At 38.2% G+C, this 16,639-nt stretch overlaps 3 protein-coding genes across 9 annotated transcripts; 1 reads left to right on the top strand and 2 right to left on the bottom strand.

Annotated features, from left to right (window-relative positions):
* The first annotated feature begins 289 nt into the window (after positions 1–289).
* On the top strand, positions 290–5,280 carry LOC137738840 (uncharacterized). The gene is made up of 5 exons (XM_068478314.2): positions 290–918; positions 3,189–3,225; positions 3,838–4,074; positions 4,178–4,225; positions 4,713–5,280. The coding sequence occupies exons 1-5, from the start codon at positions 614–616 to the stop codon at positions 5,112–5,114; spliced, it is 1,029 nt and encodes a 342-aa protein (XP_068334415.1). The 5' UTR covers positions 290–613; the 3' UTR covers positions 5,115–5,280.
* A 360-nt stretch (positions 5,281–5,640) lies between these two features.
* CRS1 (maize chloroplast splicing factor-like protein) lies at positions 5,641–12,554 on the bottom strand. 7 transcript variants are annotated; one of them, XR_015966126.1, is made up of 9 exons: positions 10,386–12,554; positions 9,365–9,887; positions 9,115–9,245; positions 8,486–8,836; positions 8,241–8,397; positions 7,161–7,453; positions 7,007–7,066; positions 6,660–6,875; positions 5,641–6,315 (listed from the first exon to the last, which is right to left on the bottom strand). XR_015966126.1 is itself a non-coding variant. In XM_068478313.2 (8 exons), exons 1-8 carry the CDS (start codon positions 11,226–11,228, stop codon positions 6,298–6,300), a joined length of 2,376 nt encoding a protein of 791 aa, XP_068334414.2. In that variant the 5' UTR covers positions 11,229–12,554; the 3' UTR covers positions 5,641–6,297. The 7 variants fall into 7 exon arrangements, 2 of the variants coding, with proteins under 2 accessions (XP_068334414.2, XP_068334411.2); XR_011069064.2 differs by having other exon boundaries at positions 6,660–6,829; XR_011069063.2 differs by having other exon boundaries at positions 5,641–6,297; positions 6,660–6,829.
* A 143-nt stretch (positions 12,555–12,697) lies between these two features.
* LOC137740136 (delta(7)-sterol-C5(6)-desaturase) lies at positions 12,698–16,373 on the bottom strand. The gene is made up of 3 exons (XM_068479948.2): positions 15,978–16,373; positions 14,749–15,054; positions 12,698–13,260 (listed from the first exon to the last, which is right to left on the bottom strand). Exons 1-3 carry the CDS (start codon positions 16,195–16,197, stop codon positions 12,968–12,970), a joined length of 819 nt encoding a protein of 272 aa, XP_068336049.2. The 5' UTR covers positions 16,198–16,373; the 3' UTR covers positions 12,698–12,967.
* Positions 16,374–16,639: the final 266 nt, after the last annotated feature.

The raw sequence follows: 16,639 nt of genomic DNA, 5'->3' as shown, positions 1-16,639 counted from the left end.
AAATTTTTAATATGCAGAAAACATGGTTGGAATAAACCGAGAGATTTTTAATCTGCCGAAAACATAGTTGATATAAATTGAGAGTTAGTGTACCAGAAACATAATCACTATATTATGTGTCATAATATAAATAATCAGATACTTAAAAAAAAACACTATTTTTAACACTTATATTATGACATCGGATATATTGATGTTCCCGACACATTAAACATTTCATCAATCCCAGCTTGGGCCCGCATCCCCACCCCTCCTTATCTTATTCTTATCCCATTGTGTCACACTAGACATTCATATAAAGTCGCCGTTCGAAGAACAAAAAAATTAAAACAAATAAATAAATTAAAAAAGAAAGAGATTCAAAAGACTACGAGCACTTCAAAAGACGACGATGATGTGATTTCCATTTCCTCGGCCAACTTTGACACGTTCTCTCACTCCCTCCAGTTTCCACGCACCACCGCCTTCCACCTCCACGCGCCGCCACAGGCAAACAATCATGTGCTTCTGTCACGCTCGTGTCTGTCTGTCTGTTTAAGGCGAGATCGATCCAGTGGTGTGCGTTTGGGGACTCTGAAATTTTGGTTGCCGCTGTGATGAGAAGAACAATAAGATGGGCGGAGTGACCTCTTCGATCGCAGCCAAGTTCGCGTTTTTCCCGCCGAGTCCGCCGTCGTACAGAGTCGTCGCCGACGAGTCGTGTGGAGGGAGGCTCTACATTCCGGAGGTGCCGAGGAGGGACGACGTGGATGTGCTGAAGCTCAGGACTCGCCGGGGAAATGAAATCGTGGCCGTACACGTCAAGCACCCCAAGGCCTCAGCTACCATGCTTTACTCCCATGGAAATGCTGCTGATTTGGGGCAGATGTATGAGCTTTTCGTCGAATTGAGTGCTCGCCTTCGGATTAATTTGATGGGGTAAGTAAGTGCTTTTGATTGTGGATTTTGTTTCTGGGGTTTTTGAATTTGATTGCGTTCAATTTATTTGCCAATAATTCTTATGCGATTGCAAAGTTGGAGTTTTTTTGTAGTGTTTGTTGGTTAATGCAGTTAATTTATTGCTAATTAATTCAGTTTAGAGTTATTAATGTGAAAATATATTAGGAAGTAAATCTTGTAAAATTTGGAAGCATCACTACAAGATTGGTTGTCTCACTTACAAATATTCCAATAAATGCAAAATTGCACATCAGTGCCACATTAATGGAAAATGACAGCAAAAGTGTAAAACTTTGTTAATGTATTTATAGTTCTTCACACAAAGCAAATTGAGCCTAGTTAAACAATTAATTAATTAGCATTAAGATCTTGGGAGCCCTTGGGAGCCAGCTGAAAGCCAAATTTTCCCTTATCCCCAGAAATAGACTTCCGGTTTTGGTGTTTTTATGTTCATGTCCAGTTTCTATATTCCCTAACGAAAACAGCTAGATTTACGACGAAGTAGCATAGAAGGTGAATAATGTAACCAGAAAGCTCATGTCGGGGTTTTATAATTTTATTTGATTATTTTCCCTTTTGAAGGTTAAATTTTTATGCGAGCATTCTTTGATGATAACTATAATGGTGAAGCTATAGTCTTTATTGCCTAGTCTAACACCTTATGTATTATTTTTGTATTCTTTTCTGTGGTAAGCTATAGTCTTTATCCCCTTGGTCAATCTCATTTAGGAATAAGATAAATCCTCCTTTAGACTTATGGCCGAAAAATCTTTAGCTTATATTGCATTGGGCTCTAACGCCAGATTCCCGTGCTTTTGTTGTTGTGTGTTAATAAAACATGTTTGGAACATTGGCTGGGTAAGTATTAGGTTGTTGATTTAAATCTGCACCCCTTCATTTGATTTAATGGCAATAATTTGCAACATATTAGAACTTTTATCCGTATTAGTAAATAGCTCTGCATAGTATAAGATTCTCATCCATGTCTCTGTTGGATTGAATATATTGATAAGTTTTGAGATATGTTTGGAGCTAGGTATTTTCAGTGAGCGTTAGGTCCATGTATGTGGTGTCTCATCCACTATAGATGTTGTCATCAACTCTTAGCGATTCTGGTGGAAAAACAAAAAGATAGTAACTACTAACTAGTGATCTTTTATGAAGATTCTTACTATTCCAAGTCTTAGATAAATAAATAGGGTCATTGATTTTGTTGGGTGATTGATTTTATTGTTGAATGCTATTGACAAGTCTGATTGGTTCACCAGTGATCATATTGGTCCTGTAGTTCAATTATCGGCAGATTCAGACATTAAGTACGTCCATCCCTTTGGTTTTTCCTTCTGTGATATGCATCTATTTGGTTTCCTTTACGTCCATATACACATGAGATACAAATATCAAACAAGAAAATGGGTCCATTCTAATAGTCACACAAGTAAAATATTCAGAGGTTATGACGTTGATTTTAGGAAGATATTAATTTATATTGCTGAACAAAGAGGTGTTACCAAAGTACATGTAAAGTTATACCATGAGTGTTTAGTAATCCACTAAACAATAGAGAAGTACCCTGTCTGAAACCAAGCAACCAAAGTGAAAAAAAAAAAAAAAAAAAAAAAAAAAGACTAATGAAACACTTAAAACATAGAAACCCGTAAAGAGCTTGATTTGAAATGCAGGTGAAGCGAGTCATCTTCGATGGCCTATTCCCACAAAAATACCAATCAGATAATGCCTCACAAAGTTTATTTAAACAGAGGAACATGACAAGATGTTCAACTATGTACACAAGTGAATCAGATCATCAAACACATTATGTTTGGTGTTGACATTAAAGAACTCAAAAACAAGATTTTTTTTATTAATAATTATAGCAATAAAAAAGCATTCAGTCGAGACTCATGACCAGTCCAGTAAAGGAGTACCCGCAGGCTGTAAACTCTCACAAATTTTTGAAAAATCACCAAGAGACACAACGAGCACATACTAGATATTTCAGCTCACCTGGCGGCTCTATAATTCTGCAATTGTTTTTTTTTTTTTTTCATCCAAAAAACCCCTTTCGTTTGTTTCTACATTCCTATCCAGAAAGAATGAATTGAGTTCGTATAGGCATAGTGGTTGTCACAGTGGTTGCACTGGCAGGCTCTCATTTGTTTTTTATTGACACCTCTTTCTTTAAGTGATTATAATATGTTTCTATCGTTGACTTAATTTAATAGTGTATGTTTCCATGGATTTCGCAGGTATGATTACTCTGGTTATGGACAGTCAACTGGAAAGGTTAGAAGCCAAGTCCCACATATGCTGTCATAAGATGCTACCTTCTTAAAGTGTTTATGAGATCTGAGAGCGAGATATGGTTTATCCAACTTAATTGGTGTAACGTATGATATCAGCTGTGTCTCTGTGTGTATCTTTTTATTTATTTGTTTTTCTTTTTTAGCGAAGGGTGTTAGATCATGGTTTTTGTTTTATTTCTTGTTCAAGATATTAAGCTTCTGATCCGGCTGTTAAAAATGAATAAATTCATTATACTTTTCTTTGGCTGGGAACTATATGGTTAAATGGGCACTCGAGTGTAGAAAATGTGAATGCAGATACATCGTGCAAAAATGGATTCTGATTAGGAAACTAAGGTTGGAGATCTTTAGCATGTTAGTATCCTTGTTTTTGGTTGTTGATTTTCCAGGAGAAAAATGGACTGTAGCTTGATGCATCTGAATATACGCTTGTTTCCTTTTGTTATTATATGCGAGTGATAAATATGGGTTTTGCATACTCATTCATTGATGTCCGTTGCTTGCTAAATTACTTTGTGAGTGTGGCTAAACAGTTAGGTTTAGTAGCAGTTCATGCGTAATAAGTAACAGTCACCCTTTCTTCTTGAATCAGGCAACTGAATATAATACATATGCGGACATTGATGCAGCTTACAAATGCCTCAAGGAGAAATATGGGGTCAAAGATGAACAACTAATATTATATGGTCAGTCTGTTGGTAGTGGTCCCACTGTTGATCTTGCATCACGTCTAGCAACCTTGAGAGGTGTGGTGTTACACAGTCCCATTTTGTCTGGGCTGAGGGTTTTGTACCCTGTCAAACGGACGTACTGGTTTGATATTTACAAGGTAATTTTGTAACGGTGATTTTGCACTGCCTGCTTGTTTCATCCTCCAAACAGGACTTACATTATCGTTTTCTAGATTGACCAAAAACTATTATCTTTTCCAGAATATCGACAAAATTTCAATGGTGAGCTGTCCTGTTCTGGTTATACATGTAAGTCTATCTCCTCTCTTCCAGTTTTTACTCTTCTCTCTGCGTGCACACACACACACGTCTGAATGCAGACAGAGTTTGAAGTGTAACCACACAGAGTTCTTTAGTAAATTTTCAATAGATTACAAGTCTGTAGATTAATGTGTGGTAGATTTTTCGACATATTATTAAAGTTTGTGGTAGAATCTGCAACTTTCTCCAGCTGTTAGGGACAGAAGATATAAAGGGATGTTTCATGCATCATCTATCGGATGAATGAAATAAGTGAATTTGGTTTAGAAAAAACTCATTAGATTGGTTTGAGAATTTCACTTTATGTGAGAGATTGCAGTCATCGTCTTCTGATTGGAATCAGGATAGGGTAGCCACTTCATTTTAAATGGGTTATGTTACCGCCACTCGTTTTCATTCCCTTTCCATCTTTTCTCATACTAGAAACTGCTGCTTGTTTTGTGTGGAAAGTAGTAATAAAATGTTCCATGCCCAGGGGACAGCAGACGAGGTCGTAGATTCGTCCCATGGGAAGCAACTATGGGTGCTTTGCAAGGAAAAGTATGAGCCTTTATGGCTCAGTGGAGGTGGACACTGCAATCTTGAGCTTTACCCAGAATTTATCAAACATCTAAAGAAATTCGTACACAGCCTCGGAAAGTCAAAATCGACCACAAATGGTTCTAGAACAAGTACAGTAGATTCTGAGAACAAGAACAAACCATCTGAAACCGGTACTTCAGATTCAACTGAAGTGGGTTCTGATCTTCCAGAAGTTTCTAGAAACAGTTTAGATAGTCGACTGGAGAAATCTAAAAAGTCGAACAAGCCCGAAAAGTCTCGGATGAGCACTGACCGAGTCGACACGTTTAGGAGAAAGAAGGGGTTAGTGTGGTGATTTGTTATTACATGAAGAGCAGTTGAAATAAGTTGTGTTGTTTAAATGATGCATCCATTCCATAGCGTGTTGTTCACATAAATTATATGTTTCATTTTGTATGTATATTCTGCAACTGGGGAAAGTCCTGCTTTGTATTTCTAATGCGAAATCAGCTTCATTTAAACACGCCGGAGACTGGAGATCTTTGCAACTAGGGAAGAAACCTACGTGATCGGTGTTGCTTTTGAATTGCCCTCTAAAAAACCTCCTTACTGTTCGGAGTCATGTGTGCTGTGTTCCTCTCACGCATCTCCTCCCCGTGTTGGTTCATTTGTTCACGTCTCTGCCTCTTGTCCGCCTCCGCCTTGGCGGGTTGTTCCAAAAGCACTCGCAAGGCGGAAACAGTTTTGTCTCCGATGACCTTGGCATCCCTTTCCTTTCATTTGCCCTCTCTTTTCTTGCTTTGTTTCTTTGGCCCGGTGGAGTACCATGTATTTGGTGGATCTTGAAAAGCAACCAAATGTTTGCGAATTTCCGGCAACTATTGAATGGAAATCACCGTGCTCCTTTCGCCATTTAGGAGTAAACATTTGAATGAAATGTGCGGAAAGTAAGTGAATTAAGTACATAATGTGACAACTTTGCAGGAAATGTTCGAACGAAAAGAGTGAAATACATGATTGTGTTAAAAGGTTGCTCTATGAACTTGTTACGTGGGAAAAAAGCCATTCAAACACTTCAAGTTCTGCATCCAATTCTTCACCATTCCATCTATATGCTATTTCAATTCTTCTTTACTCTAGCAGAACGAATTTCTTTCTCCCGTCCTCGTCACTGCTATCGATTTCAAATGTCCTCACAGCTCCATGTACAGTGGTCACCCCGCTTTCATCTAGACTGCAAAGCTGATGCCCCTGATATGCCAACCGTGTCACAAGCGTTCCTGGGTTCTAGTCCAGCAGGCTTAGTAATTACTAATACTAATACGGATTTCTACTTCTTCAACTATACTTATGATACTCGTAGGCTCATATTTATAAGAGCCTTGACGAGGGAAACGATTTAGGACTCCAGGGGATTACTGCTGGAGAGGAAACAATTGTAAGGAACTTCATTTGGTAAGTTTGTGGTACATTCAGACTAATGCTGGAAGGTAGGCTTCAATCCTTGGAAATTCCTCCAAAGCCATTCTTGGCTTCTCCTACAAGATCACAACATTCTGGCACAACATCGTCATCTCGATAAAATGTTAATGATTTCCAAAGAGAAAATTGATGTTACTGAATCTAGTTAAAATACCCTGCATGCAATTGATACTAAGTTATGAAGTGCATATGCACAAAAGGTGAGTGTCACGCAAATAAATTACAGTTTTACATGATGTCCTCCGTCCTTGTGAACAGAGGCTGATGGATAGCTATACTGTATCTAGGTGAAACTCTGGTGATGCCCAATTTTCTGGAGCTGTACATGTGAATTAGACCAGTCGAGTTAAATACTTGAAGAGTATATGTGATATAAACAATATTGGAGACTAACTATTGTAAGATTCCAAGGCCTTACTTGTAAACTGAATTGATGACTGGGAAGAAGTTTCTGTCTTATGGAAAATCAACATCCTTCCATAAAGGAGCCGAATACTCATGGGAAGCAGCTCGACAAGTCTTTTAATTAATAGTTTGTCAAACTTCGGATTCTCTTCAATTAATTCCTCTATTTTGTTGCAAAGTTTCCTGTCATTCACGGGCTCAAAATAATTCTCATCTCTTGAAGTACTTACTATTGAGGCAATGCATGAAAACAAGGCATATAGATATCAAAAGTATGGACAAGCACGTTATTCATGACTTGAAAAAGATAGACAAGTAGCCTCAAGCATTTTCTTTCAGGTTATATATTGAAACTCTTACCAGTTTCAGTTTCAAATCTAAGGCTGCCTGCTGTCTCTGGGATGCAAAAAACTTGAGCGACTGAGAGAGAAAAAGAACAAGGTTCAAATTAGAAACAGATATATACTATACAAAGCTCGAGAAATAGTACAACGACAAGGAAACAAGATCTTACTCCAATTCTCTGCATTTCAAGAGATCTATGTAATGCTTTTCTTTTAGATAGAAGATTCCCACATATTGGCTTAAAAGGCCGTCGGTAATTTCTCCCCCGGTAGATAATAATAGCATGGCCCTTTTTTAGCTTATCCACCGAGACGAGAACCCCACCACTTTCTGCTTCAAGGAACTTCGCAGTGTACATGACCTGCCCAAACAGTTTCTGCATTGTAATAACTTTGACTACCTCCCTGTGCTTCCAGTGCTGATGAATACCTTCCTTTACCCCATTAAAGACCCCACGCCTACCTGAAGCCAACATTGAAGCAATGAGATACGATTACAAAGACAACTCATCAAACAAGATAACTACCAGATTTCGATTTCAATTAAGGGTTCAGAAATAAACTAGTGTCCCCTCCAAACAAGCTCTTGAATAACACCAGATAAAGAGTATGGCTCTAATAGAAGATTTTTGAAAACGTCAATTTGACTAGGCAACATATCACAATCAAAAGGAATTACACATAAATGTACAGAGAAATGAAAAGTAAGCAAAAGATTAAGCCATGAGTGGGACTGTAAAAAGAATCCTAGCCCTCTTAAACGTCATCTGCAGACTGCTAAAACATCTCAGAGTTGGAACCCCCATGAGGCCAGGAGTTAAAGATCTTTAGTGGTAAGTAATGAAAATCTGATTTAGTTCATAGCTTTCGATATGCAAACCTTTTTTTTTTATTTGGATGAGAAGAAACACAAACCTCAATGCAAACTCAAGAAGAATAAAGTTTGGAAGAGCTATACATCGTTACACACTATATATATATCAAGATTAATCTCTTACTTTATTAAAATTAAAAAAAAAAAAAAAAAAAAAAAAACCATGATGGTTCACCCAGATAGAATTCAACCATCCATGACAAATCCACTGACCCACAAAAAAAGAAAAATAACAACGAAATTGAAGAAAATACTGGTAATATGGGACTAATGAGTGATTCAATATATAAATATCAAACCACAGATAATGAATGTAGGGAGAATAAAGTAGGGTTAGAGCCAGTTATGTGTACAACAGACGGAAGTTTATCTTTACCAAGTACTAAGCAACTATGCATCTTCAGTCCTATCTTTCGGAAGCATTCTCTCTCTTCTTCAGTCATCATTTCTTGGTCAACATCCTGCTCAGCCGGTGTCCATTGAGAATTCAACTTTGATAACTTATTTGTTGATTTCTCTATTTTTCTGTTTAGCTGAAAACCATAACAAACTATTATAAATGGAAAACATTATAAAAAAAGTGAAAAGTGGTAATAAAGGTTTCATGGATTAGCATCTTACAATGAACGCCTTGCACTCTTGATTCCTCAGCTCCCTCCCCAGTCGTGCCTTTTCAGCTTCCAGCTTAATTTCAATGTCTTTATTTCTTCTTATAAGGTCTCCATACTCTGTTTGGATATTATGGAATTCTGATAATGTTCCCACTGTGCCAGTACTGCCTAATGGATCATCATCTTCAGAAAAAGTTTCAATTGCTTTCAGGCGTGCATGTTCTTCATGGAGTTGCCATCTATTGAGCTCTATTTCTCTTTTTGCTACTAAATCCGAAACTCCACAAGGAAGAAAGTCCTTGCCTCTATAGAGTAATATAATAAACTTATTGCGCAGTAACAGAACTCCTCCTGTGAGACACTGCATTAGTAAAAATTGTCCTTGAGTTACATAATTAGTCAAGAACTTGAGATTAAGTTTTAATTTTGTTGTTGATATTACAGCTTAACTGAATTTATGATAACAGAAAAGGAAAATTGCCAATTATGAGTTCTGATCAGGTGTTATTCATTAAGGAAAAGCAGCCGACTTTTCCTCAAATGTTACACCTTTTATTACCCAATAATGATAGGATGCATAAATAGCGTTTTGATTGAGTCGTGGATGTCATGTATATGCATACATTTTCTTAAACTTGCCTTCAGCTCATATGCCATTTGCTCATTGTTTGTATTTGGAACTCCGAACTTCACAGCAATCTTTGCTATCTGACTTTTCTCCCACAACTTTAAGATGGCAGCACCCAAGCCTTGAAGTTTCCTGTTCCTTCCTTGAGAACATTGAAAAAGGAAAACAAAATTAGAAAACATTTCATACATACAAATGCATGTATGCACCACCATGTATTGTCAATTATGTCTATATATATGTCAGTAGGAAAGGTAATACCTAAGACAAAATGAGTAGGCAATGAACGAGCGGACTTCCTCAAGTTAGTTAGTTCATCATCTGTTAGCCTTGATCTAGTGTTTGGTGGACAACGCCTAATTGGAGCCTTAAATCCAGGAACCACTTCTGGGAGCAAGTCCGCATCTACTGGCAAAGGCTTGTGCATCCACCAGTCAATGAATCGAGGTCCTAAGCCATCCAATAATCTATCTGCTTCCTTCTCATACAAGGAGCTACTTGTTGGTTGGCAACTCACATTGGTTTCTAGAAACATTTGTGTAGGATCCCCTTTGTCGTTCTTTTTGTTCAACTTTTCATCCACAGCACTTTCAAAAGTTTCAGATTGATAAATACTACTTTTTTCTAAATCCAGCTGAATGAGATCTGAGGATGATGTTTCTTGACAGCCAGCAGAGTGTGGGCGCCTCTTTGGAAAAAATTTCGAAGTTAATTGATAATTGCACCCTCTATAAATAACAAGTGAGTCTTTATTTCTCCAAACAACCATGCCTCCAGTCTTCATCTGTGTATGAAACATATGCACGTATATATAATCACCAAGAGAACATGTAATAACTAAAAAGAACAGAAAAAAAAAAAAATCCAAAGCAGCGCGATATAGAACTACTGAACTAGGAAGGCGGATCACTTAATATAATTCTCATAATGAATATATCTCATTCTTTTAGAAAAAGTTCGCCCAATAATATGCGAAAATAAAAATTAGAGCAGTCATATAAACACACAACTAAGTCCCAATAGGCGAAAGCCCAACAATGCAGGAGCTGGAATTGATACAAATCTCAATATTCAATGTTCTTCAAGCAGACAATTAAAAGAGTGAACATAAATATAACAAGCTGCAGAAGGACAACTAAATCAAATCAACTATATAAACCAAAATACGGCACCATCTCAATCAGTTTAATTTGTTGAACTCAGGAAAATGTCTAGCAATTGTCTGAATATATCACTCTGGTCTGCATAAAACAAAAAAGCAAGTAGAGGTAGAAAATCAAACCTCAAGAATCTCTTGAGCTCTATACATATTCCGGCAGAGTGGCACGTCGAATTTGAGCATGGCGAGCTCATTCCCCTTCCAAATGAACTTCACATCATCAACAACGGCTGGAGTGACCCCGGCCTTCTTAACCTTGATCCATTTCCTCATCTTTGCAGCCTCACCTCTCAATCTGTCAAGCAACTCTTTCTCAAGGCTCAATTCTGCTGCACTCGCCACTATTTCCCTCTTTACTTTCGGAAACACCATCCTTTCCTCCCTCTCCCACGGCATTTTCTTCCCGGAAATCTTCGAGTCGTCGGCCTTTCCAAGTCCCTCCAAGCAATCCCCAATTCCAAACTCCCCAAAACCTCTGTGGGTTCCTACCGAATTATCCTCTTGTACAAGCCCCTCCAAGCAATCCCAAATCCCAAACTCCCCAAAACCTTTCTGGGGTTTTTCCGGATTCTCATTTGGTCCAAGCCTCTCAATGCTCTGGACAATTTGCTTGATTGCTCTCTCCCCTCTAATGCCGACCAACTTGCCTCCTAGCTCCGAATCGGAGTTTTCGGGTTTGGCATTGCCGGGGATCTTCCTGTTTCTGGGTCTTGAGAAGTCAATGACTTGGTGGGGTTGAAGAAGAAGCGGACCCTTCATCCATGGTGCAGCGGGAGCCTTAACGGAGGCGTCGGAGCTCGAAAAGGACTCCAATGGGGGCGTGGAATGCGGGGTTTTGGAGGGAGTTGGGTTTTGTGGAGGTTTTGGGTTTAAGGAAGATGAGATGGAAAAGTGCGCGTGAGAGGGAAGAAGATGGGCGGTGTTTGGGAGAGTGGAAAGAGGAGAGAGGAAGAGAGTGGCGGGCATAGTTAGCGTCTCAGCGACTGCGGAGGACAGGGAGATCAAGTCTCAGTTTTCTTATCCTCTGTGTTCTGCAAAACCGGTGATTGTTTGATGAGTGATCATCGTTGGACCTACATTTCGGTTTGGGATTTTCTGGCAGCTTCCTTTTTTTTGGCACCATAAAAAATTAGAGATGGCAATTCGTGTAGTCAATTAATAGTCGACATTAAACTCAACCTGTTTAACAATTTCTTTCGTTCGGTAACATTGTCTTTTTCTTTTTCTTTTTATTTTTTTTAATTTTTTTAACAAATGACACTAAAGGGAGGGATAGCCAATGACTTAACATCATGGCTAATAATAATATGATTTATATTTGTTTTTAACGAGAATCGAATCTAAGACATTTTATTTACAAGTTAAAAAAGAATATCACTAGATCGTAGTACTAAGTGGTCGATCGTTAACATTGTTATAGTCTTAAATTTAACTGAAGGAGATGGTTGTAGTGAAGGAGAGAGAGAAAAAAGAGGTGTACAGCGGGAATTTCAATATGATTCGAAGAAGTCCCAACTAAAGTCTGTTTGATTGACCTCCAAAATATTGTGGTGATTCCAATGGTAAAGACATAACCCGTTTGAGAATGTGTCTTTTGCAGGTTTGAGAAATAACCCGCATCAACATAACCAATAAGACAAACCTCATTATGAAGACCAAGAGGGTATGATCTATTATGAAGTTCATAGGGATAGAATAAGTCCAGATTCGTAGTACCTTTAAGGCAATGAAGGATGCCTTTAACACCATTCCCGTGTCGCGCGTGTTGACGCGTTGCTATAACTTGCTAGAAGATTAACGGGCAAAAAGATGCTTGGTCTAGTATATTAAGCTAAGTTTTCGTAGTTGTTGTATTTCTCTCTCTCTCGCTCAATCGATGAGAGCCTTTGATAGCGGGCTTAACAACACTATGGCTTAGTACTCAACCTTAAATCTTATAGCGACATCTATTGTCTAGATATGAGGTTGTGGTTTTTTGTGGCTCTTGCAGTTTGTGCTCCTGGCAAACAAGTACGAGGACGAAGCTCGTCACATTGCTGGAGGTGACTTATAAGTTATAACAATGCTTGTTTGTCTACTATTAGAAAATCATCAAATGGTGGCGTGGTCTTTTCTCCATGATAGTTGTACAACTTTCAAGGTTGAATCCTCATGAGTTCTACAACTGTGTTTTGGGGAGAGTTCTCTCTCTCTCACACTAATTTCTACAATCCCCTTATATTTTAAACTTAAACCGCAGCACATATCTAGTTTCACAGTTTTTAAATAGAAAAAAAAAAAAAGAAAAAGAAGAAAAAGAGAAAGGAGAAAGAGAGTTCGAAACTATTACATTAATTTAGTGGAGAAGGGGGGTGTCTCGAGCTTAGAGCACTAGGGTAGAAACCCATCAACCTATCCACAAAAATATTGAATCACATGAAGAAAAGAATCTCTGATTTGATTAAAAAAAAAAAAAAATTCTAATTCATTCAAAGCATGCCACAAAAGTTTACTGCAACAGTTTATTCCAATGACCACATGGGCTACGGGACTTGGGAACAGCTGAATTAGATATGGAGGAGATAAAGTTCCTCTTTGTGCTCAAAATTTCTTCTCTGCTAGCTTCTATATACAAGAAAAGACGACAGACATAAAAACAAATCCAACCATCACGAAAATCATTGACAAACGAGAGCCGCAGAAAGTTAATCCATGCAGTGAGCGCATCATAAGACCTTTGATTCATCGTCCAAGGGGTCACGAAGCGTTCCACACATCCAATCCATCCATATGGTATAATGGCCATAGTTATGGCGGTATGTAGTATGATGTATGGTGTGGTAGCCGGCACCCATGACAGGCCATATTTTGGAGTGGATGCAATCGTGAATGTTCGCTGTCCATATGGCCTCGATAAATAGGAGCGCTATGTGGGTTGTAAAATGCATTGGTACAAGAAATAGAGCTAAAACATGTGGAACTGCCTGTAGTATCCCATCAATCGGGTGAAAAGCCAAACCTGACATAAACAGATCCAAAACAGTCGAGCATTAGCAACATATGTAAGGAAAAGATTTCAAAAATGTGATGACAAGTTGAACTAGATGAAAATTATGTTAAGTTGAACTACGTTCCTTAATTTAATGAAGTAAAGAACAGTGATTGTTTTTCCCTTGCATCATATTTGTCGGGAATAACAAGCGGAGTGGATTGGGAAACAAGTGACTCTTACAAGATTAAACTCAGGAAAACAAAATAGAAATTGTTCAAATGACATTGATTTTCATTTAAAAAAAGCTTAAAATGGCCTTTACTTGTAAAAAACTGATACTTTATTAACATGTCATAAACAAAAGTTGATAAGCTGTCAATCTCAAGACAGAACAGGCGAAGCTCAAGCAGAATGCAGAACAATTAAACTAAGCACTATTGGTCCCCGGAGACCGCCACACTCAAATCCACATGAATACGAAAGAAAGAGGTACGTGAAAATTTTCTGATGAATATTTTATTTTTCTGGTCTGGGATTCCGATGAACTGAAGCACACAATAAGTACAAAACAACCAGTATCGCATGAAACCACAACTTTGGTCCATGAAGATTACCCACAAAATAACCATCACGAGGACTCCAAAGGAGGAATGTTCTTTTAAAATGGCTTACAAAGACATAAATCATGATTTGTATACCCGAGTTCTACCGAAACCTAGTCCAAGTATAGTGGATACATAGATTGTTTCCTACTACCTAATTTCGGAATGCCCTTCGTAGCAAAAGCATAATATCAGAAGCCTATACCATACCAAACTCAACAGGGTGATAATAAGGTTAGTTTATTGGTCGACCAATGATCCTGGGGAAGAACTACAGGACATTAAAGTTCTTTTATCAAATCCTAGTTGGGGAGGAAGAATTGGCAGAGCGAATGAAAGATAGTACATAATTAGCTTGTTAAGGAGAAAGTGCACAGAAAATCCTTCCATGTAATTTTCATGCTTCTTACTGATCCAGAAAGCAACTGAGAGTCGCAAAGTTGGTTTCCACAAGTACACTGAGAGTGGCAGAGTAAGTTAGAGCCAAAATTGCCATACGAAGGTGATTAACCATCTTATGTCATGGAAAAAAGAAAGGAAACAGAACAAAGAAATCAACTTTTTTAAAAGGGAAACTGTTATCCTTCTTCCATCAAGTCCTTGAAAAAGTCATGTGTTAGAGCGAAATAGACAAGAGTGGAACTCAATTGGCAGGATAAAACAGACTTAAAATGCAATGATAATAACAATCAAGATATATCATATACGGTCTTCCAGAGGAGAAAGAATTCAGGAAACAATGTCACAGAAATATGTAACCTCATCAAGTGCACCAAACATGGATTTTACATATGCCATAACACAATCAAACACACACACACACACATATATATTCGCTCATGATCCAAATCAGATAAGATGCGAAAACATTCAAAATGACAAAGTATGAAATTTGAGTAGTTTGATAGCTTACCAGCAAACGGAGAGAGGGTGTTCTGCTTGTTGTAGATGTGATGGGTAGCATGAAGATATTTATACAGAGGTTTTATGTCATGCAACTCCCTGTGCATCCAATAAATTCCGAACTCCACGAATACAAGATAAATTGCTAAATACAAGAGGTAAGCGGGCCAACCAACATCACTTACTCTTGCAAAGCACTTAGCCCAGCCATTTTCAACCATGTACTCAGAAACAGTTGGAAGAGCACTGTACCAAGGCATGGCCTTCATGGCAACATATATTTGCAAACGCATGGCTTTATTAGAGGGAATGGCATCTGCAATGAGGAAACAAATAAACAATAACGTAAATTGGTATCATCCTAAGTTTCTAACAGTAGTTGTTAATACGCACAAAATTCTACGGTGAAGTAACAAAACATTGCAGGATCCACAATCTTGTAATCTACTCAGTTGTAGTATGTATGCTAAATCTTTGTCAAAATTTAATCGTCAATCAATATGAAAGAGGGAGTTCAGATCAGATCCATCAATGTACATAAAAAACAACTTGAACAAACATAGTCCATCTAATTTTCCTGAGATTAAAATAAACTGCTCATAGAAACACAATTGAAGAGAGAGAGCAACGAAAAAAATAATCAAACCAACAAACAAATAACAGATTCAAAAGTTTTGAACCAAGCAAAAGCCAATCTGCTAAATAGATTTACAAAATCACTAAAACTCAGTGAGACAGAGAGAATCCTTAATCCATACTTTGAAAATAACAAGAGTAATTAGATAGAAATCTTAAGAAATCACATACCTACTCAAGAACAATGTGATGGTCTCTAATTATGTTTTCTTTTTCTGCAGATCGAGGCGATACTCTAATTAATCTAATTTGATATTCGAACTTAAGTACAGAGAGAAAAGCACACTCCTCTAGCCATCTTGAGTACCACTGTGTTTTTTTTTTAATGTTCCAAAATTTTTCATGAATCAATGAGAGGAGTGATATTCACACTCAATAACCAACACTACCCACCAAACTACAGACTCATATAATTCATCCCACAGCCAAACCACAACTCTTTTTTTACAGAAGATAACGAAAAATCCCAATTTAGAGAATCACTTAAAATCGTGATTGAATACCTAGATTCATTAAAAGAATTAAAAACCCCCAAAATCTCAATTTAACCCCTAAGTCAACACCACTATTAGAGAGAGCATTGGACCTTGGTGATTGGTGTACCTTTGGGGAGATAAACATTGCGTTTCAGGTAGTAAATGTAGAGGCACCAAAGGAAGCCGGAGACGAGGTAGACCAAGGTCCCGCCGACGTAGTTGCGCAGCCACGTCTGGAAGAAGTGGGGGAGTGGGTCCCACACTCTATTGGGGACGAGGGTGCCGAGCACAATGCGGTTGTAAAACGTCGTCTCCTCCGAGAACGGGTTCAGGTAGGACTCCTCCATCGGCTCGACACGATTTTTCCGGCGATGGGTCGCCGCCGGAGATTTGAACAGCGAATAAAAAGGGCGGAGAGAGAGAGAGAGAGGGGACAGACAGAGCGACAGAGGCCGGTAGGTTGCGCTGGAGGCGAACAACTGGTTCTGAGATTCGTTCGTCTGTTCTGTTACGGTACATCTATCTATCTATTCTATCTATTTCTATTTCTATTTCTATTATATATAAAGCCAGCAGTGGGGTGAACAGTGATGAACAGTAATGTGATGTTATTGGATTCGACAAAAATGTTTGGATACAGATGCCCTCAAAACAAAAAAAAAATCAGAAGAAGTTCAAAATAATACATTTGTTGTAAAATCGACGGTGTGTGCAGTGGAATAAATAAAATAAGACACAAAATTTACGAAGTTCTTCTACAGTTAGTGTGACTGGAGTACGTCTTCGGGG

This window comes from Pyrus communis, chromosome 9, assembly GCF_041283825.1.
Source record: "Pyrus communis isolate YQ-2024b chromosome 9, ASM4128382v1, whole genome shotgun sequence".
Taxonomy (NCBI): domain Eukaryota; kingdom Viridiplantae; phylum Streptophyta; class Magnoliopsida; order Rosales; family Rosaceae; genus Pyrus; species Pyrus communis.
Note: the sequence above shows the minus strand (reverse complement) of the source record. Positions and strands in the feature narration are given on the sequence as shown.

What these genes read in the sequence shown, in the direction of transcription:
- LOC137738840 (XM_068478314.2), top strand. Translation starts at nt 614, where the DNA reads ATGGGCGGAGTGACCTCTTCGATCGCAGCCAAGTTCGCGTTTTTCCCG. An exon ending in CTTCGGATTAATTTGATGGG is followed by an intron (nt 919 to 3,188) that starts GTAAGTAAGTGC and finishes TGGATTTCGCAG; the next exon opens with GTATGATTACTCTGGTTATG. An exon ending in ATGGACAGTCAACTGGAAAG is followed by an intron (nt 3,226 to 3,837) that starts GTTAGAAGCCAA and finishes TTCTTGAATCAG; the next exon opens with GCAACTGAATATAATACATA.
- CRS1 (XM_068478310.2), bottom strand. Translation starts at nt 11,228, where the DNA reads ATGCCCGCCACTCTCTTCCTCTCTCCTCTTTCCACTCTCCCAAACACC. An exon ending in AAATGGCATATGAGCTGAAG is followed by an intron (nt 8,837 to 9,114) that starts GCAAGTTTAAGA and finishes TTACTAATGCAG; the next exon opens with TGTCTCACAGGAGGAGTTCT. An exon ending in TTGAAATGCAGAGAATTGGA is followed by an intron (nt 7,067 to 7,160) that starts GTAAGATCTTGT and finishes TTTCTCTCTCAG; the next exon opens with TCGCTCAAGTTTTTTGCATC.
- LOC137740136 (XM_068479948.2), bottom strand. Translation starts at nt 16,197, where the DNA reads ATGGAGGAGTCCTACCTGAACCCGTTCTCGGAGGAGACGACGTTTTAC. An exon ending in CAATGTTTATCTCCCCAAAG is followed by an intron (nt 15,055 to 15,977) that starts GTACACCAATCA and finishes TCCTCATTGCAG; the next exon opens with ATGCCATTCCCTCTAATAAA. An exon ending in CACCCTCTCTCCGTTTGCTG is followed by an intron (nt 13,261 to 14,748) that starts GTAAGCTATCAA and finishes TGTTTATGTCAG; the next exon opens with GTTTGGCTTTTCACCCGATT.